Raw genomic sequence first — 22,200 nt, 5'->3', positions numbered from 1 at the left:
AACCGTAGCCCATAGTTCCCAAACATAATTTTTCTCATAACCTTAATTTTCATTCATAATATTCCTATCTACCATTCAAATGAAAATAAAAGTGTGTCATTACCTTGAACATGGATGAGAAGGGAGGGAGGCGGTCGGGGAATGGAATGGAAGGGAGGGAGGCGGCAACGGAGGGCCGGGCAGGACGCGGGCGTGGCGGCTAGCCGCGGGAGAGCGGGCAGGCTGCTCGGGCAGGCGGGACTGGCCGCGGGGTTTTTATACGACTCTGCCACGCCACGGATCAGGGTGTGGCACTGCCGCGTGGCGCGACAGACCTCGCCACGTCAACGGTCAGTCGGTCCAGTCGTTGCCACGTCAGCCCTCTGCCGCGCCACCATGTTGGCCGCGCCATGACAATAAGCGCGGCCAAAAATGTTAGTTTTGAAAATAAAAAAACAGACAGGTTAGATTTAGAATTAGTTTTAAAAAGTATTAAAATTAAAAAAAAATCAAATTCGACGGCTTTGAACATGCGATCGCATTCCAGGTACAGGTAGTATGTCGTGGGTGAGCCGGCGCCGACTTGGCCGCTTAATCAATGCAATGTAGCCGCAACTCTGAACAGGGCAATGGGGGTTGACGCCTGAGAGATACTGCTGGGCGGCTAGCTGAAATAGAACGCAAAAAAAAAATCACTAGCTCGGTTGACTTCCTTGTTCAAATTGCTGCTGCTACTGATCGAGATGCTTAAACAACCCTTGTCGTCTCAAATCCGTAATTTGACGCACAGCAGCAATCCTGACTCCTGAGGTGCAGTCGTCCACGGAGACAACAGGATCGAGGCGCCGACCACTCCGACCAGGCGAGCATCTTCTACCGGTCACAAAAGGGAAGACTACTTGTCACTTGCACATTGGGACATCTGAGTTTTCAACCCTATATCCAGCTTCCGTTTCAGCTCGGACGACCAGAGTTGAATTGTGATGTGAATGAACCTGGCAAAAGTCAGGCGGAAGGACCGGTACTAAAACTAACCAATGGCCGATCCGATCCATATTTTTACTTTTTCTTTCGTTTCCTCGAGAAGATGCATATGCATGAGAATAGTAGTATGTATCAACTTCAAGAATCGAGACCGGATACTTTAATTATGAGCGCGAACAAATCAGTCACAGTTATTAGGACTTCAAAGTTCAAGTGCATGGCCAAGATCGTCTAGAACTATTCCACGAAAGTCCACGACGTGACGCCAAGATCGTCCAGAACTATTCCACGAAAGTCCACGACGTGACGCCAGATACTACAGTACTTCTTACGAGGAATGCAACCATAGGTTGCGTGTCACTTTGGATGCTTCATGTTTGACCCATTTTTAGTAAATAATATTCATAATTATGACTCTCAATTAATTTATTATAAAAATACATTTCAGAATTAATCAAACGATATTTATTTTATATTATAAATATTTATATTTTTTATTTTTATCTATAATTGGTTAAAGATGATAGGCTAGAACATGATGCTGTTCCAGAATTACATTCTTTTAGAGACCTGAGGGAGTAATTACCAGAGAGAGTAAAAACAAGAAGTCGGAGTGTTTCGTGAATGAAAAGAAATACTACTATATGTACAGAGCTAAAACACTCCACAGCTGTGGACGCGCCACGCATGCCCACTACGCGCCTGCCTGCCGAACAGGGAAAAAACAAGGCATGCAATGCACCGCTAATTAACCACTTCTAACTTACCTCCTTGACCAGAGACACCTTCCGAGCGGAACTTCTGACTTTTTCATTCATTCACGAGAGCTGAAGCTGAAGCTGAAGCGCGGTACATGTCAACGGTCACCTGCCGCACTTGACCGGCGACTTTGGACATGTATGCTCACACATCGCACCTCCACTTAGGGGGTGTTTAGTTTGTGGAATGAAAATTTTTGGATTTCATATCGGATGTTTTGGAGATGTCGAAAAGGGTTTTCGGATACTAATAAAAAAACTAATTACATAGCTCGCCTGAAAACTGCGAGACGAATTTATTAAGCCTAATTAATCCACCGTTAGCGCGTGTTAGTTACTGTAGCACTTATGGCTAATCATGGACTAATTAGTCTTAAAATATTCGTCTCGCTATTTCCAACTAAACTGTGCAATTAGTTTTTTTCGTCTATATTTAATACTCCATGCATCTGTCGCAAGATTCGATATGATAGTTTAGGGTGAAATTTTTTTTTGGAACCAGGCCTTAGGCCCCGTTTAGATGCGAAATTTTTTGGCTTTTGACTACTGTAGCACTTTCATTTGTATTTGGTAAAAATTGTCCAATTATGGACTATTTAGGCTTAAAAGATTCGTTTCGCCAATTACGGATAAACTGTGCAATTAGTTATTCTTTTTACCTATATTTAATGCTCTATGCATGTACCGCAAGATTTGATGTGACAGAGAATCTTAAAAAATTTTGGATTTTGTGTGGGATCATACTCGATCGCTCTCGGCTCATCTCCCTCTCTGGCGCTCTCTCTCTATAAAGCAAGCCCCCGCGCGTTGCACTGCACTGCTCCGTGTACTCCGTAGAGCACACGTCGCCAGCTGATCGAGCAAAGCACGCAACGCCAGTTGATCGAGAAGCTTTGAGCAGGTGCAGCTAGCTGCCATGACCATGGCCGCGGCCGCCATGCTTTCCTCCGAGGCGTCGTCGTCCCCTTCCAACAAGCGAGCTCCTGGCGGCCTCCGAGGGCCGCGGCCGCTGCCGCTGAAGGTGTCGTCGTCGTCGTCGTCCCGGGGCTCGTCGCCGCCGACCACGACGTCCAACAAGGCGCCGTCCACCACCACCAAGAAGCAACCGGTGATCGTGTACGAGCACACGCCCATGGTCATCCACGCCAGGCCGCAGGAGTTCATGACCGTCGTGCAGCGTCTCACCGGCAAGCCCCCCGCCGCGCCCGCCACGGCATCGTACGTGCCGAGCGGCAGCTTCTCGACCGCGATGGCCGAGGAGGGCGGCGGCGACCCTCTCCTGCTCATGCTCGGGCAGCGCCAGGCCGCACCGCCGGCGACAGCAACGACGACGCTGCTGCCGTCCCCCATGGCGGCCGGGATGATGATGTCCCCGGGCTTCATCTTCTCCCCCAACACCCGGCCATCCAGGAGCTGAGCCCCTTGTTCTAATTACCTATTTATTACTGTATTTTTATCACATAGAGTGAGTGTACGAGAATTTTCAGTTTTTTTCTTCGCGCTGTTCGTGCAAAATTTCCACATGCACACAGGGTGGGCAAATTTCACACGCACAGCGCGGTTTACTTGCTGCTGTGCATGCCATGATGTCACGCAGCAGCACTTGTAATGTTTAGATTGAAAGTTTTTTCAACCTGATGAATAGTACCACTTTCGTCTTATTTGGTAAATATTATCCAATCGTGGACCAACTAGGCTTAAAAGATTCATCTCGTGATTTCCAACTAAACTATGTAATTAGTTTTTTTACCTATATTTAATACTCCATGCAAACGGCTAAAAATTAATGTGATGAAAAGAGAGCGAAAAAACTTAGAATTTTGAAGGGAACTAAACAAGGCCCTGATATAAGCATCCTGACTAGTTCAGATGCCAGGTGACTAGTACATATGTAGGAGAACATACGGAGTATTATTATAATACAGAAGTTGTTCTGTGTCCTGTTTTTTTGTTTATAAACAGTATTTTTTCAGACAATAAATAATATTTTTTTTTCATAATAAATCAGCCAACGATACTTTCAGCCAAAAGGTAATTCATCTGTGTTTGATTTTTTCCAAATGCCCATGCTTCCAACAGTTTGATATGACACGAGAAATGGTGACTTACCCTTCTCGAAAAGTCTTTGGAATAATTGTACAAGCATCGGCATCATTGCATCAATGTCAAATAGACAAGGGACAGTCATTTTCAAATGGTAACACATCCCTTCTACATTTATATATGTCTGACTTTTGAAGAACCATTCCACAGTAACACTTAGAAATTCCAGTGGACGAAATGAATCCCAACACATATGAAAAATCAAAACCAATTTGGCTATGAGGTTCAATTAAAAAAGGGTAAAATTCATTTTTCAACCTTCAACTTATACGCCAGTCTAATTTTCAACTTTGATTTACTAAACTAAATACCAGGAGTCATACAACTATCAAAACTTGATAAGTTTGGTCCTCTTAGTTGTTTCAAAGACGATTTTCTATTTTGTGAAAAAATAAAAAAATGATTTAATCTCTAAAAATTTATAACAAATTTATTTTAAATTATAAAAATATGAAACTAGTAGCAATTTATTTTTTTAAAAAAAATCTACCTATCTGTTTGTGATAATTTAGATTTGTTTACAACTTTTTTTTCGTTCATATTGTTTTATTGCTTGTGGTGGTGCTCATTATCTATTTAAAAACGAATGAGATACAAATAACTCTAAATAGAGCACCCACAAATGGATAACACCTTTACAAAAAAAATGATACTATTTATATATTTTTTATGATTCAAAATAAATTAGATGAAAATTTTTAGAGACTAAAACAGATTTTATTATTTTTAGAAAATAAAAATCAACTGAAGGACATCTGATACCCAATTTCATGGTTGAAAATCCGACTGACATGTATGTGAGTTGAAAATTGGACTTTACCCTAAAAAGAGGACACTTAACTCTTAAGCAATGAGACGGGAAACAGCTTGTTAAGCGCTGACATTAATTTTCGCGGCAGGGTTCAAATAGTGCTAGGTGCTAACCGAAGAATTCTGGAGCGAGAATAATAAACTATACACTGGCATCAAACCACCACCGCCACTCAAAACAACATCGAGTTCCACAACTTACTATGATGTACACTCTATACAGAGCATGCCAGTTAGCTCCAAATTACAAGCTATTCAAGCCTAGTAGTCTGAATAACACACTATACGGCAGCTCAAAGCTTCAGAACCAAAACGTACAGCTCCAATACTGTACGTGGCAAAAGGAAAAAAGAAACATCAAAGAACCAATACACATTGCACAATAAAGCTCAATTGTTCAAATCTCTGGATTTACGAGCATTTGGCTGTTGGTATGGAGAAGGTCATAGTCATCTTTGTGGCCTTGGCAGACGTAACCAGGGACTCAACAATACGGATCTGTCGAGAAGCAGCAGGAGGCCAAGGAATGTAGTCGACAAACCAAAGGTATACCTACGAGATATCCACAGCACCAGTTCAGTTTCGGTTCAGAGTGGAAAGGGCCAATTATAGGCGATGCACGATAAAGCCATCACAGATAACCTACTTGACTGTAGAGCTTCTGTTTCTCCAAAATAGTATTGAGAGCACCCACTGCAGAAAAGATATCGAAAATAGTTGTTAGTTTTCTCAAGGACGAACCATGGCAATTTAATGGGCATGGAAATTCAGACTACAAGTATCAAATACAACTTCGTGTGCTGACAAATTGGAACTGTGATTGTATCAATTTTCAGTACTCAATGCTCTGCAACATGCCTTGACACGTTGAAGAAAAATCTAACATGACCAAATGGTTGACTGAAAATAAGCTCAAATGTCCAACAGTTTACTCGGAATATTTGGGAACGGTGGTAAATGAGTTCCTCTCAGTCCACAAAGTTTCTATCAGAAGGTGTAATGACCATAACGTTTTGGAAGAACAATTTTGTCTAGTAATTCCATTATGGCCTGCATTAATGGATATTTACTGAGCTGCACATTATGCATATGAAGTAGAACAACATAAATACTTGTTTATGACATCCACACAACTCAAGCATCATTTTGAAAACATCAATGTGGGTGTGTATTAAATTTAACTAAAATATAAATAAATACTACTACGATTATGTGCAAACAACCAACTGTTACTCATATACCATCAATGGATATGGATACTCAAGGAGAATACTAAATATCCCACGAGCAACACTGTCTAGTAATCAACTGCAGCGATGGATCTTAACTTAATTGCACAACACACATATGGGGTACAATAATATGATAATTGATAACTTCCTTATGCCCCAAACAACTAAAGCAAAAGTTTGTAAATTTAATGCTGATGCTTTAATAGATCTGACCCAAAAAGTACAAATGAAGATGATGATCAAAATGGCAACTCTTCAAAGATGCTAATATCACATACTTGAATTCAAAAGAGCAACATATTTCTGCCATGAGAACTACTTCTATACTTTTCCACGAACCAAAACCATATAAAACTTAAACATTAAATTTCCTCTCAATACTTTGAATTTTGAAGCACTTTGAGTTTTACAGAAGCACTTCACTGTGCAAGTTTAGCCTAGAAGTCTAACCAAGAATGACAAAGCACTTATATGAAATCAAAACGTGGACCATGTTGTCCACTCCCTCATCACTGAACCAGAGAAAAAAAAGCTAAAACCCTAGTTTTGTGCAATCGGGCCACTCTAAGGTATAACACTTCAGTTCTCCTGACCCTAAAAGACTGTTTCCTCTAAGGCACAGCAAGAGATCGCCGAATATATGGCTCCTTCTGAACACTAAAATGGCAAGGATCTAATTACTTTTCCTGTCCAGAAAAGACTTGCCAACATTCCATTTTATCAAAGACAGCAGGAAAGTCTTCCTACCAAGTCAATCCCTGCAATGTGACTGAATCACTCCAAATGTGCCCAACTTAGCACCTTTAACTAACAAAATTGATGTTACTTAGACAGAAAACAGCTCGATAACAATGACCAATATGGTTAGCAAATGTATACCTTGCAAATCCTGAGCACTGAGAAACTGCTCGCAGGGACTACTGCTTTCTTCACAATGGCTCTCTGCTCAGCAACCATCTCCCAGCAGAGCCGCCGTGCCATCTCCCTGGCCATCACCAGCTGTGCACTCTCCGCCTGCAGAGCGGCAATCTCCCTCCGCAGCGCCACCCTGTCTGCCTCCAGCGCCTCGACCCTTGCATACAATCCCCCCGAGTTCCCGTCGCCCACATACTCTGCGACCACAGACGTAGCTGGTTTCGTTGTGCTCGCGCAGGTAACATCCACCGTGTACTCGAATTCCTTCTCCACGGGGGACGACGGCTCCTCCTCCTCCTCGTCCTCTTCCTCCCCATCGCGGTCGTTGCCGACGACCATGGCTTTCACCTCCATGCCACTGCTCGAGTCGCGGGCGTTCCGCTCCACCTCATGCCCAGTCATGTCGACCTGCTCCACGTCTTCGGCGCCCACCTCCTCGTACGATTCCTCATCCTCCTCTTCGTCGGTGAAGGAGTCCGGGTCGATGCCGTGGGACTGGAGGCGGGAGTGGTAGGATGCAGCGAGGTCGGAGAGCGAGGCGAGATCCTCCTGCACCTCGCGCTCCCTGTCCTCGCGGCCCTCGGCGTAGCGCTTGAACTGGCGGGCCTCCATCTGCGCGGCGGCCTTGTCCCGCTGCAGGCGCTCGATCATGAGCATGGCCTCGCTGGCCGCCGTCTCCGCGGAGGCCCGCTCCGCGTCGAGCTCCAGCCGCAGGCCCCGCGCGGCCTCCTCCGCGGCCTCCTTCTCCCCGCGCAGCCGCGCCGCCGCCGCCTCCAGCTCCTCCACCCGCCGGATCAGCTCCTCCTCCGCCGCCTCCCCTGCCCCCGGACCCGGACCCGGACCCGCCTTGGGCGACAGCTCCGGCGACCGCGCCGGCGGCCGCCGCTTCAGGGACCGCCGCGACGGCGACGGGTCCGCGACCGGATCCATGGAGGCATGAAGTAAGCACACGGGTACTCGCGTCTCCCAAGTCGCAAACCCCGATCCAGCAGCCGCCGCCGCCGCCGCCGTCGGGAGCTATTGGTTGGCGGGCGCGCGGCACGGCGGCGCGGTGACGGAGCGCCGCGGCTTCCTGCTGTGACACTGAGGCGAGGCCGGGGTGGCTGGTGGGTGGTGGCGGTGGCGTCCGTTGGAAGCGACGTGAGCTAGGCTGGAGCAGCTGGATTAGGAGGAAGCAGGAGCAGCATTGAATTGAATAACTCAGTCGAGATGTGATTAGGGAGAGGATAGAGGGCCATTGTTGCATTATAGTACGGGTGAGCTTTCCACGTCGCCGTACGCCAAACAAACAGTTTCCTTTCCGTCGCCGTGGAAGCAAAGCGAGGGCGCGAGCGCGAGGCGGAGGCGGGGCAGGGGACGTCAGAGGAGAATTTTATTATTATTTTTAACATTTTTTTGTAAAGTAATTTTAAATCAAATGTTTTTTTTTAAACTAACACCTTTATCCGCGTCTATTTTCCCAACGCGGCGAAACGTCTGTGCCACGTCATGTATGGTGGCACGGCGAGAGGAATGACGTGGCGACGACCGGGGCGCTGACCGGTGACGTTGCAGGGTCTATCGCGCCACCGATCTTGGCGCGGCACTGACGCGCTATAGCCCACGGCGCGGCAGGACCTGAACGTAGACAGAAGCCGATCAGCCCCCATTGCAATTGAACGGGAGCTGAAAAACTACAAGTGTCGCGACGCACTGAAACAAATATGAAGCAAATGAATGGAATCCGTACGCAAGTTGATAAGTTGACACGTAACATTCTCATTGGTTTGACATAACTAATTAAGTCTGTAAGTTTCGGACGACAATATTCGTTCGACGTAAGTTCGACATAACCAACTAAGTCTCAGGAGTGTAAGGATCCATCGGACGTCTCTGTCTCTTCGGATTTGTAAGCAACACATTGGAAGTATAACCAACATCGGTGTGGTCGTGTTGCCGGTGCGTACGGCTCTTACCCTGCAAGTATACGATATGCACGATTACTTATAATCTTTATGACCATTAGTTCATGGAGCCTACGTATTTAAAGAAACTACCTTTCTTACTATCTGTTAGATTCCTTGGTAGCAAGCGGGGCACCACCTAGCTGAGACATGTCGATCTCGTCCTGCTGCCAAGGGTCCCACTGGTGGTGCTGTATGTGAAAGCATGGGGGGTCATCGTCGTCGTCGTCCTCGTTTGCAGGGTATTTTCCAACGCTATAATATGGTGGTGTACGCACAACGGAAACGGCACCTGTCACCGGCTGAGAAGAACCGGCTGATGTCCTCAAAGAGCCAGAAGACGTGCCACCTGACCACGCCGGGTAATCGGGTTCCACCCAAGGAGCGTCCATGCAGCTCAACTTCTGGGCTAGGTTCCTACAGCTCCGTTTCACCTTCTGCATAAATAGACGTTAAAGTTAGTGCATTTTTCAAGTGCATATACACTAAAGAAATATTTTCCGAACAGACAAGTTTATGTTTACCTCCACAAAAGCCTCGAGAACGTCTGACCTCTGCCCTCTAGACTCGTGAAGCCGAAACGCTGCTTCATTAGAAAACCTTGACAATTATGTCGCCTGGGTACAGAAACACGGTTGGATAGTTTTAGTATACATACTTAATACCAAATGGATAACAAATTATACCATTCGAGTATCTTACCACGTATCTTTGAAGCGGGGCTCTCTATAGCTGTATGTTGTCCCTAGTGGCAATGTTGTACATATTTTCGATCACATCTTCTTCTTCGTCCTCATCAATCGTCTCCTCAGTATACGAGGGCTTGATATGTGTCCTCGTAGACCTATGAAGCCACCGTAGGTACTCATCGAAGGTGTGCTAGTCGTGTGGGGGACCCGCATCGATCGGCTACCGGTCCCTGGTCTGCCACAACTGGATGTACGCGTTGTGTGTCACACGCCAATCCTTGATCTTGTACCTCTTCCTGCGGTTATACCTGCAACAAAACGATTGTTAGTTGTACCATACACACCTTTGAATTATAGTTTTATTATTAATCGATAACGCACCCGTGTAATTCTTGGTTGATGGGGTAAAGCGGTGGTGGGTAGCCGATCATTCTTCCAAACTACCTGCAAACCCTAATGGGCAAGTGAATCTCGACCACGTGGAAGAAAATAAGAGGGATGTTATAGCGATACTCGTCTGACTCATCCCTAGTGATAGGACTTAGATAGTCTTGGAGCTCCAGAGCATCCCAAAAACACCAGTGCACCTAAATATTTCGTAATTGAGTTAGGTTGTGATATAGTGTATATCGAACAAGACACATGTATTATAGTAAAGAGAGCGTAACCTGGTGCTATATCAATACGTCGAGACAGTCTGTGTACTCCCTGTACTTGTGCCTCGCATTCCATCTAACTAACTCTGCTTGCATTCAGATATACAGAGCTGTAGGGAGTGTATCTTGCCCGTTTCAATGCTGCATTAAACACGATAATGAATTAGCCATTAATAATTTCATCATATGTAACTGCCTCGAATAATATAGTGAACCGAAGTACTTATAGGAAAACCAGTAACAAGGGGCCTTCCAATGGGCCATCGTTCCCAACACCAAACCTGGAGTAGATAGGAGCAACCCCCAAGGTTCGCATACTCTGAGGTGCGACGGCAGACAACACGTAGCTATCGATACGTCCATGCCAGGACTGCGCTGCCCCAGCTTGAAAGCTCTAGTTTGGTTTTAGTTAATTGATGAAATCCTAAGTGCTAACCTAGTTTATCAAAGTGATTATGAGATAGGTAGCACTACTTCAAGTAATGAAGCAATGGTGAAGATCATGATAACAATGAAGGCATGGTGATGATCAAATGCTTGAACTTGGAAAAAGAAGGAAGAGAAAAATAAAAGGCTCAAGGTAAAGGTATAACTAGTAGGAGACATTTTGTTTTAGTGATCGAGACACTTAGTGAGTGTGATCATATTTAGGATCGATAGCCGTACTATTAAGAGGGGTGAAACTCGTATTGAAATGCGGTTATCAAAGTGCCACTAGATGCTCTAACTCATTGTATATGCATTTAGGATCTAGTGGAGTGCTAACACCCTTGAAAATATTTGTAAAAATATACTAACATATGTGCACAAGGTGATACACTTGGTGGTTGGCATATTTGAGCAAGGGTTAGAAACTTCACCGGCGGTGCCATCGGCGCTCTTCATAGAAAAGACGGAGGTCACTGTAAGTGACCAGACGCTGGTCTCAGTAGGACCGACGTGTCCGGTCAGTGGAAGTTTGAAGACGCTGACGTCGGTCTTCGACCAGACATTGGGTCACTTAGTGACCGAATGCTGATGGGGTGCATTCAGTCCTGCTGACGTGGTAGCACACAGAGGAGACACCGTGTGATTGAACGCTGGGTGACTTCGGTCGAGCATGACCGGACACGTCCGGTCGTGATTTCTCGCTTCTGGATGCTTACTGGAAACGACCGGACGCTGAGGTCCAGCGTTCGGTCACTTCGCAGCAGCGCGTCCGGACATCACTTAACCGTTGAGATCGGATGCTCAGTATTTGAAGAGAAGAGACACATGGCGTGCATCGCATGACCAGACACTGGGGTCCTACGTCTGGTCGATATGACCAGAGCGTCCGATCGCCCCATGTTCAGTGCAGTGAGTAGCCCAACGGCTCTATTTTGTGGGAGGGCTTTTATTTAAGCCCCATGGCCGGCTCAAGCTCACGCTCTTGGCCATTTGCATTGATATAGCAACCTTGTGAGCTTAGCCAAAGCCCTCCCACTCATCTTCATTATTGATCCATCATCATTGTGAGTTTGTGAGAGAATCCAAGTACATTGCTTAAGTGATTGTATCTAGAGGCACTTGGTATTCGTGTTTCGCTACGAGATTCACTTGTTTCTCTTGGTGGTTGCCACCACCTAGACGCTTGGAGCAGCGAGGATCGTTGAGCGGAGGTTGGTGATTGTCTCTAGCTCCAATCGTGGTGATTGTGAGGGGTCTTGTGCCTTCCCCGACGGAGCGTCAAAATGTAACTCTAGTGGATTGCTTATGTCATTGATTTACCTCACTTTTGGGTAGGTTCTTGCGGTGTTCAATTATGTGGACGAGGTTCGTGCAACACCTCTTAGTCGTCGAATCACCAAGTGTTGGTCGACACAACGGGGACTAACGTGCCGACAAGCACGTGAACCTCGGAAGAAAAATTGGTTGTCTCTTGCCCTTTGGTATTCTCCTGGTGATTGATTTAGTATTCATTTTGTGATTGGTTCACTCCTCTACACGATGGTATAATCACCCTACTCAATTATTTATATTCTTGCAAATTAGTTGTAGTAATCTCTTTAATCTAATTAGAATTGAGAGTTTGCTTTTTTGTTTTAAGTTCGTCTAGTGGAGCTATTTAGTATAGCAAGTGTGAGAGCTCTTAGTGAGTAGTGATATAACAAATTGTGTGTCTAGAGATTATAGAAACTAGAATTGTTGGATAGGTGGCTTGCAACTCTTGTAGACCTAGAGCAAGTTTGCATTCGCTATTTGTTATACTAATCAAATTGCTCTAGTTGATTTGTAGATTTTTAAATAGGTTATTCACCCCTCCTCTAGCCATATTAGGATCTTTCACAGCTGTACGCCGCTATGTTATCCCACGGCTAGCGTAGTACGTCAAGAAAGATCCAGCTGATTGTATTGCCCGAGGCGTCTGTGAATAGGAAAGCACCAAGGAAGTGCCAGAGCCACACTCTAGCGAACCTATTGATCTAAGCCTCTAGCCTGTGGGTCCAAGTAATCAAAACGCTCTATGATACATGACGACGAAACACCAAAACTTTTCCTAAAATTCACCAAAGAAAATGAGACCCGATGACTGCAGGAAAGTATCGATGCGGGACCCACGGGATACACCACAAGGAAGAGAGGAGATCTAGTTTGATTAGGATTCCTCCTATGTAATCCTAGTAGTAATACTACCCTGTAATCCTACTAGGACTCTACACTGTAAACCGATTAGGACTCTGGCCTCCTGATTATATAAAGGAGGATGGAGTTCCTAGACTGAGATAACATAACATAACACAACACAACACAACACTTTACAATCAATCCAACGCAAAGGCTAACGTCAACTGGACGTAGGGCTATTACTCGATCACGGTCGAGGGCCCGAACCAGGATAAATCGACTGTCTCTTGCGTTAACCGTCGAGTTATGCATATGCTGAAGCCCGAACATACTACCTCGGGTACCCCCGTGGTAGGCTATCGGTGGTCAAATATCGACAGCTTACGCGCCAGGTAGGGGCTTTCGGCGAATTTGCATCGGAGAGCTCGATGGACCTCACCAACGTGATTTTTCCCGCGGGATCAACGTGCATCTCTTGCGCCGTCCGCGGCAGCTTGGTTTCCCCATGCAAGTCCCCATCGTCCTACATGGTCTACTCATCAATTACTTCAAGTCGACATCAACTCGGTCTCGAGACGGCAGCAACGATTTCATCCAAGAGAGCCTGACGTCATATCTAGACATGGCACACAGGCTGTCAACGTCGGGTGTTGCCGCCTTCTCTAGCAACGCGTTGTGCCATACGAACGGTGCAAGAGAAAGTTCAAATCAGAGTCTTAGACGTGCTACACTTCATGCATCTCGATCTTACGCCATCGACACGCGGCGTCGGTTGCCAGGTTTCGACAAAGCCACAACATAATACGCGTGCTGTGGGAGTCCTACTTCTACATGAGTTCGACATCACGAGTGCTTGCACTACTAGTCAGAATCCGGTGCCTGAGTACTGTCCAAGCCGACTACTATAGAAAGTCTCATAGACGAGTACTATTCTTGGTGCTGAGTACTATCCAAGTCGACTACTACAGAGAGCTAAGGCACTTGCACGTTGTACGCATCCATCAAGCATGCCAATGCTACAGCAAGTCTTAGAGCCGTACGTCTATAGCACGACCATCCGTATAGCAAACAAAGGAGTTCTACTCGGCCACGCTACGGGAAGCACTGCTGGCGTACGAACCGAGCCATCAACATGCAAGTCGATTTCAAACAAGACGACTCCAACATGTACGAGATCAACAGCCGCCAGTGAGTCGATTGAGCCGTCTAAGCCGAAAGCAAGCTGTCCGACTGCATCAAGCCATTCGACTGCGGCTTCACGACTCGCCGACTTCTCCACGCGACCGTCAATCAAGCTAAGTCATGGTTTAATATTTTTTTCAAATATTCTTTAATCATCATATATCTCTGGATATTATCCATATGCCTTCGTGGCTCTACTACAGTTGCATTCCCGACTACTAATGTCTTCTCTTAACGATTGTTAATTTACCTGGGTTGCTGAGGCCTTAATCCGTGAAGCCTACTCGCCGGAAAGGTGCGAGAAGTGTTTAAACATAACAGGCTACCTACCTAGAGAAATTACATACCCTAGTAAGAGCAAGATGCGAAAAAATTTAATATGCCTTTTATAATGTCTTCTCTTAATGGTTGTTAATTTATCCGGGTTGCTGAGGCCTTAATCTGTGAAGCCTACTCGCCGAAAAGGTGCGAGAGGTGTTTAAACGTAACAGGCTACCTACCTAGGGAAATTACATAGCCTAATAAGAGCAAGACGTGAAAAAAATTAATATGCATTTTATAATACTAGGACATACTTCCAACTTGATATCTTGTATATCAATTATTACATACTTTCGTATGATTACTTTGCAGGGAACTATTTTTTGGACCACGTCATCAAGTAAGGAGCTCGCCCACCGCTGGCTGCCTTACTTGGCAAGATCCTACATATCCTCAGAAGAGGTTTTCAGTTCTTTGAACAACTCAGATTCAAGATCCTCCAACTTTTTGTTCCAAACAGCAAGAGGCTCGAGGGCTACACTCAGTGAGTGCACTTTTTTCTTCAAAAAAGCGCACATCACTCTCAAAAAAGCACACACACCACCCGAAGACCCCAAGAAGTGCTACATGGTTTCACTCAAGAAAGCACTCGGACGACGCTTGTTCCTGCTCGGCAAGACCTGGAGGAACAAGACAAGGCTTCCGGAGTTCAACCATGAAGTGTTCGAGGGCTTGTCGATGCGGGACCCACGGGATACACCGCAAGGAAGAGAGGAGATCTAGTTTAATTAGGATTCCTCCCATGTAATCCTAGTAGTAATACTACCCTGTAATTCTATTAGGACTCTACATTGTAAATCGACTAGGACTCTGCCTTCCTAACTATATAAAGGAGGACGGAGTTCCTAGACTGAGATAACATAACATAACACAACACAACACTTTATAATCAATCCAACGCAAAGGCTAACGCCGACTGGACGTAGGGCTATTACTCGATCACGGTCGAGGGCCCGAACTAGGATAAATCGACTGTCTCTTACGTTAACCGTCGAGTTCTGCATACGCTGAAGCCTGAACATACTACCTCGGGTACCCCCGTGGTAGGCTATCGGTGGTCAAACATCGACAGAAAGCAATGCAAGTATTAAATAGGCTTGAATTGCTCACTTATTTTTCTTGGAAAACCTCATCGTCCGATAAAAGAAAGCCAGTGAACTGAGCTACCATCTCCCTCCAGTGATCGTTGTCAACTATACCTGTCACTGAAAGTCCCATCAATCGAAGGCCAAAGATAGCCTTCATATCCTGCATGGCCAAGGTCATCTTGCCGCAAGGTAGGTGCAATGTGTGGGTCTCAGGCCTCCACCTGTTATAAGAATAGAATGACTGTTAGTTACCTCAAATTTGCTATAACAATGTTTACGTACAATGAAGGCACTCGCACCTATCTACAGCTGCAGTAAGTAGTGCTGGGTCAATGGACGAAATGTCGTAGTTGACAACACGGACAAGCTCGAGGAAGCTGGCATGTCATATGTACGACGCGTAATGCTCGTCCCACTAGTGTGCCCTGGTGTGCGTGCGGGGCCTCAAAGGAGGCAAGGGCACCTCTTTGTCGGTGTCGGTGAAGAAGTGTGCTCGGTGCGGGTCGTCGTACTCCATCTCAAGAAGAGGGTACAACTGATGCTGCGTGGGAGGGACCATTCTGTTACAAATTGATAAACAAAGGGTTAGAGTATTCAAATTAACAATATTTAAATTAACATTATGTAGCATTGTAAAAATTAAACTACTTGTTATGCAATACGAAAACAATATGAAAGCACATGTATATATTCAAAGTAACATTAACAGACATATTAAACAACTTCACTAGAAAAATAAGCAACTTCTATGTATAGCTGTTCAGACACAAGACAACTAGAAGTTGCCATAACTGTATTTGCTATATAGCTTTTCTTTCTTTTTCATTGCGCTGTTGATTTACACTATATAATTTACACAATCTATAATTTGGGAGATGCCATAACTGTATTTGCTATATAGCTTTCCTTTCTCGTTTCATCCACCAGAAGCGACGGCCTTTCCCCACTCATTCCCCGCATTTAAGCATTTACGCCCAACTTGAAAAGACAAATTAAAGCCACGGCTTCGCGCTAGCGAGTACGCTAAAAGCTTCTTTGCCAACTTTAGAATAAAAACGAATACGGATAACACCGAAAGCTATTCACCACACCGCGCTAATGAGTATGCTAGAGGTTCCGTTACTAACTGCTATACGAAAATAGATGAATGTATCTATGGACGGGTGAACATATCTATGGACAATTTAGGAAAACAAAACCATGGTTTCGTGCCGTTGAGTATGCTAAAAGCTTCTTTGCTAACTTTAAAATAAAAAATAAATACAGATAATATAGAAAGATAACCATAGCTCCACGATAATAATATAAATACTAGAAGCTTCTTTGCCAACTCTAAAACGAAAGGTGATAAATATATTTTACAAAAGAAATTTAATGAAACATACACGCAGAATTCATTGCACACGAGACTGTTGATATCCCTAACAAATACCTATATGAATTTTACAAAAGTTAGCTGAATTTTACAAATACCTATGTGCGTGGCCGGAGGGCGCGGCGGGCGGCCGGAGGGGGTGGCGCGCCGTTGTGCGGGCGCGGCGGGCGCGGCGGGCGCAGCGAGCGGTCGGCGTTCGTGGCGTAGCCAGCGCGGTGGAAGTGGCGCGCCGACGTGCGGGTGGCCACGGCCGGCGGCAGGCGCGGCGGGCGGGCAGGCGCGACAGCGGGCAGGCAGACAGAGGGAGGGCGGCTCGCGGACGATATTTACCTGGGACTGCTGCGCCGTTAGGGATGGCACGACACTGCCACGCCAAGATCGGTGGCGCGGCAGAACCTGCCACATCACCGGTCAGCGCCCCGGTCGTCGCCACGTCATCCCCTTGCCGCGCCACCATGCATGGCGCGTCACAGGTGTTTCGCCACGCCAGGAAAATAGGCGCGGCCAAAAGTGTTAGTGTTGAAAAAAATAAAACAATGTTAAATTTAAAATTAGTTTATAAAAAGTGTTAAAAATAAAAAAAAATCTCAGAGGAGGACATCCAGCTCTAGAGGGGAGCAGAGCAAAAGGCAAAACGGAAAGGAAAGGTACGGAGGCGGAGCTGGTGCGGGTTAGACTGTCTCCAACAGCTTACCCATACACCCACCCAACCTCAAAATGTATCGTGCATGTGAAAAAGCCGGCGTCCAACGGAGTAGGCATTCCGAGGGCGCATTTTGCGTAGAAGGAGAGAGGGAAGCCAAATGTGCGTCCTCCATCCCTCTTCTCTCTCCTCAACCCAAATCTCCGGCGGTGCTCTGCCCCAACGCGGAACAAGACAAGAGAGAGAAGGGAGGAGAAAGCAGATGAAGCAGAGAAGAAGGGGAGGGATGTAGGGAGCATAGCAGCGTGACCTCGACGGCAGGGGCGTCGGCGCGGTGGAGGCAGGGGCGCGGTGTTCCAGCGCTTGGCCTTGGCAGCGCGCGTATGGGGCAGCATCGAGGCGGAGCTGGTGGCACGAAGGCAGAGACGGCCGGCATGGCCGTCGCGGTGGCGGACCGACCTCCTCTTCTCCTCCGACGAGATCCGCCGCCCTTTCTCCTCTTCTACACCGGCGGCTGGCGTAGAGGCCGCGCGTGGGTTGGCGTGCCCCCACGTGCTGAGAGGAGGCGCACTCGCCCGTGCTTGGCCCGCGCGCCGACGAGCAGGCTTGCTCGCCTGAGCCTTCATGCGCAGCGGCGCGGGGTAAACAGGCGGGCCTGGAGGTCCTGTTCGAGGCTGGGATCTGGATCTGAATAGAAAACGGGGGAGGAGCGTGAGAGTGCCGACGTGCTGTGCATAACCGAGGAAAGATAGGGGCAGCCGGGATGGAGATGGGTGGGCGGCGGAGAGACCGAGGAAGAAGACGATTGATTTGCGTCGGCCGTTGGAGAACCTAAATTTTAGGTGCGGATCATTTTCCCCGTATACGACCTAAATCAGAGAATAGATGTTGTGTTTAGGTTTCCATTGTTGGAGACAGTCTTATGATTCAGCGTCACGCTCCCACTATGTGGAGTGTGGACGGCCACTAACCATGGAAAGTGGTGCGGGAAAGAATTCGGTGCGAATTTAACGTCGTCGGCCGGCGGCAGGAAACAGTAGCTGGCCACAGAGTCTCGTATCATTCGTACTCGTGCCGAGTAGTCGTTCGTAGTACTTGAAATGGAGACGAAAACCAGCGCTAGGTTTCGCGGTTCGGCGACGGAAATGACGTTGCTGGCTCGCGGAAACTGCTGCGTTTCGTCATTTTCGTGGGGTCGCCGCGGCGCCGGCTGATTGTTTCGTTTGGTTGCTGCTTCTCCTCTCTCCGGAAGGGTCAATGATTCGGGGGGGGGGGGGGGGGGGGGGGGGGGGGGTAAGCGTCGCGTTGACGACGGTTGTGCACGTTAATGGATTAACTAACCTGCCAGATTTTTCTTTCAGGAACGTGTCTTAGCAGCTTCTTGCACGTTAATGGATTAATTAATCGGCGAGATCGGCGGTGACACTATAAAATGAAAATTTCCCGTCTGTTCATATCTGAATTCTAAACTGATAAAACCTGTATGAAAGATAAGCCAACGGATCCAATCGTGTTGGTGATGAGCTGATGGTGGAGCCGTACCTAACATGGCTCGTCGCTGATCGAATAGTGCTGAATCCTTCATCAAGTTCGAAAGCAGGTGGATTTTCTTGCTGATTATTACTGCAGGATGCTTCCGATTTTGCCGGTCCAATTCCTAGTGCCGAATCCAGCTTGGTGCTCGTTCTAGTTTAGGCCAATTTTCAGCTCTGTGCGTTTCACACATTTCGACTCGCTGCTAAGCCATGGCCCCCATGGCACGTGGCCTTTGTCCCCATGCATCCACGCATGGGCTAGTTTGGATGGAACCCTGGTGTTGTTGCCTGGTAAAAATGACTGCCTGGATGTTGCCTGTTAAATCATCGTGTTTTGCCTGCTTAAGCTATATCACAGATATGTTGTTTGGTTTGAAATATCTGCCAGGCAATTTGATCTTCATTAACTGTGAAGGAATCTAAGCAGGCAACGTTGCCTGTGGCCAGACGATCGTTTTTGTGTGCCTGGGATGCCTGGACCAGGCAAGGATACAGGGCTGCAAGCAAACGTCGTACAGGCAGCATCCAGGAAGCATCCAGGCCAGGCAGTCTGTGTCCAGGGTAGTATCCAAACAGCCCCTATTGATGAGCATTTTATCCAGTGAACACAATACGTTCACTACAACCATGACACGAGTGCCCGTGCTAACAACAAAGGTCATGATGTCACATGGGGACAGGCTCAAGGCTCAAGGCTCAAGGCTCAAGTCCAAGCACCAAGAGTCCCAAACTCAGTTCGGTCAGTTGGAGTTGCCATACACGAACCGCTCGACGAGCCGGACCAACTCGCTGCCGGCGTCGCCGGCCGGATCCACGGCGAAGAACCCGTGGTGCTGACCCCTCGAACTCGACGTGCTCCACGGGCTGTCCCATCGCCTTGAGCCGCGCGACGTAGTGCGCCTGGCGGTCGCGCAGCAGGTCCCCGCTCCGCGGCCACGACGGGCGTCGGCGGGAGCGCGACGCCGCCCAGGCCCAGGCCCAGCGCGGGGCTCTCCGGACCGAACGGGTGGTCCCTCGTGGCGCCCGGGGGCAGCGCCAGCTGCCATGCCTGGCCGTACCACGGCAGCGTCAGGAACGGGCCGGGCGGGAACTCCGCCTCGGACGCCGTCCTCTCCGCCCCGCGGAAGAACGGGCAGAGCATGACGTGCCCGGCGACGCGCACCAGGTCGAGCCCGGGGAGGTCGAGCCGAAGCGGACGGCGACGTGGTGGACGATGTTCCCGCCCGCCGAGTCACCGGCGACGAACACCCGGCGGAGGTCAGCCGACTCGGCGAGCCAGGGGTCTCCTCCCGCCGCGACGGCCTGAGCGCGCACCCAGCACATGACGGCCGCCGCGTCGTCGAGGGCCGCGGGGAGGCGGTGCTCCGGTGCGAGGCGGTAGTCGGCGGCGAGGACGACGGCCGGGAGCTCGCCGGCCAGGCGGAGGCAGCAGGCGTGGAAGTTGGGCAGCCCGAAGGTGCCGAGGACGAACTCGCCGCCGTGGAAGTAGACGAGCACTGGCAGCTTATTACCGCAGGAGGAGACCGGCAGCGGTCTGTACACGCGGAGCTTGAGGACGTGGGTGGCGTCGTACACGACGTCCTTCCACTGGACGGGCAGCGCGGAAGGCACGGACGGGGGAGGGAGCGTGTACCATTTTAGTCTTGAGTCCTTATTTTGAGACAGAACCATTTTAGTTGCCTTGTGGCGAAGCGTGGTTTAAGTGCTTCAAGTTTGTATTTAACGACTTTACTTATTCACTGGTGAATGTTGGAGGCCAGAATATTTTATTCCTCAATCTAAAAAACATATACTACTGGAGTAGTTGTTAGAAAGCAAAAGAAGAAACAAACCCATTACTTAGAGGCTGTTCGGTATCATGTTTTCAGTCCGTCATCGATTGACAACATGAATGAGTTAAGGGAGTGTTCGGCTGCCTGGGCAGCCGGCTTGTTCTGTTTTTTTTTTCAACCGGAGCAGGGTTTTTCTCTCACAACATTCTAGCATGAACAGTGTATTCCAAATATAAACAGTAAATAATTCAGTTCAGCCGAACACTCCCTAAATTGCTCTGTGGTTGGATGGCCCAGTGGTAATAGATTGCACTGTGAACAAATGCACCCTAGCTAGTATAACTCCGCTATCCCTCCCCTTCCAAAGGGATCCACTTGTAGGGATGGGAAAATCAACGTCGCTCCTATCCTCAAGCGGGCTCGTGTGCTCCACCCCGCCTTTCTCGCGCCCACGCCCAAGGATGACAGTGGGTTGGGTTCGGGGCGGATATCCGTGGATTTCGTGTCCAGCGGGCTCAGGTTCAATGTTTTCCCCACGGTTTTTGGGTTTGGAGACCCAAAACTTATCGGATTCGGGTTCGGGTTTTGGTTTTCACCCGTGGATGTCCAATGGAGGTCCAAAATAGAACATTTTGAATAAAAAAAACTCATGTGTCTTTATTAATAAATTGTTTATGTAAGCTATAAAATTTGTTCTAAGTTGAGTGACGAAATGGTGTGTTGTTTATTGCCTCTTGTTTATATATGTGAATATGTAATATATATCATGCATATGTTGCTAAAAATTCCTTATTATTTTTTTGTACTGTCATACAGTGGTGTGTTTCGGGTTTTGGTTAACCAATCGGGTTTCGGGGATCCACCGGGTTTGGTCTTGGGTTTGGATTGTCACCCAAACCGGTGTTCGGGGTGGTTTCGGATTTTGAGTTCGGGTCCGCGAAGGCTCCACCTGATCCGAATCCGCCCCCCGTTGCCATCCCTACTCACGCCCATAATCTCCTCCAAACCAACAATCGTGCCAACCACCCTCGCCACCTCGGCTCCCGCAGCGGTGCCGACCAAGCATAAGGCCAAGGACCCGTCGATGGCTCCCACCGTTGAGGCACAAGTGGCTGCGCCCCAGCGTTTGTGCTAGAGATGTCTGCCATGGTGCTGGCACCAGGGACTGAATCCAGCCAAGTCCCCGCCCTTGTGCTAACAAGGAGAAACCACCCTCTTCCTCCAGGGACAAGAAGAAGAACATGTAGCACTCACACTGCGAACCAACCAAATAGCGTTTTTAGTTCCCCTATAATAGCTAGCATCGACAATTGATTGCATTACGTTTCTGTAACCACAGCTAAACCAAAAAAAACACCTTGATACTAAGAATTTGTTTTAAAAATGGTAGGCTCAATATTAATGCTGGTTATGTCAAAACTTTAGTATGCTAAGGAGTTTTACATGTCATATTTATTGTCTTTGGATATTTTGGCTTAATTTTTCCTGAATATAGCGAATACCTAAAGAAGCACCTGGTACAACACCGAGATGAGGCCAAATTACAACACCCAAACAGTAGCAAACAAGACAAACCCTCGTTTTGGAGTTATTTTGGTTGTCGACAAATTGTGAGTTATTTTGTTTGCA

The 22,200-nt window shown here is 47.6% G+C and overlaps 1 protein-coding gene and 1 pseudogene across 1 annotated transcript; both read right to left on the bottom strand.

The window, feature by feature from the left end:
- Positions 1–4,765: 4,765 nt before the first annotated feature.
- On the bottom strand, positions 4,766–8,005 carry LOC136477798 (myosin-binding protein 7-like). The gene is made up of 3 exons (XM_066476056.1): positions 6,746–8,005; positions 5,281–5,327; positions 4,766–5,186 (listed from the first exon to the last, which is right to left on the bottom strand). Exons 1-3 carry the CDS (start codon positions 7,709–7,711, stop codon positions 5,084–5,086), a joined length of 1,116 nt encoding a protein of 371 aa, XP_066332153.1. The 5' UTR covers positions 7,712–8,005; the 3' UTR covers positions 4,766–5,083.
- Positions 8,006–19,455: 11,450 nt separating this feature from the next.
- LOC136474918 (carboxylesterase 15-like) lies at positions 19,456–20,548 on the bottom strand (annotated as a pseudogene).
- Positions 20,549–22,200: the final 1,652 nt, after the last annotated feature.

The sequence above is a fragment of the Miscanthus floridulus genome, chromosome 1 (genome assembly GCF_019320115.1).
Source record: "Miscanthus floridulus cultivar M001 chromosome 1, ASM1932011v1, whole genome shotgun sequence".
Lineage (NCBI taxonomy): Eukaryota > Viridiplantae > Streptophyta > Magnoliopsida > Poales > Poaceae > Miscanthus > Miscanthus floridulus.
The sequence above is the reverse complement of the archived record's forward strand: the minus strand, read 5'-3'. Positions and strand labels throughout refer to the sequence as shown.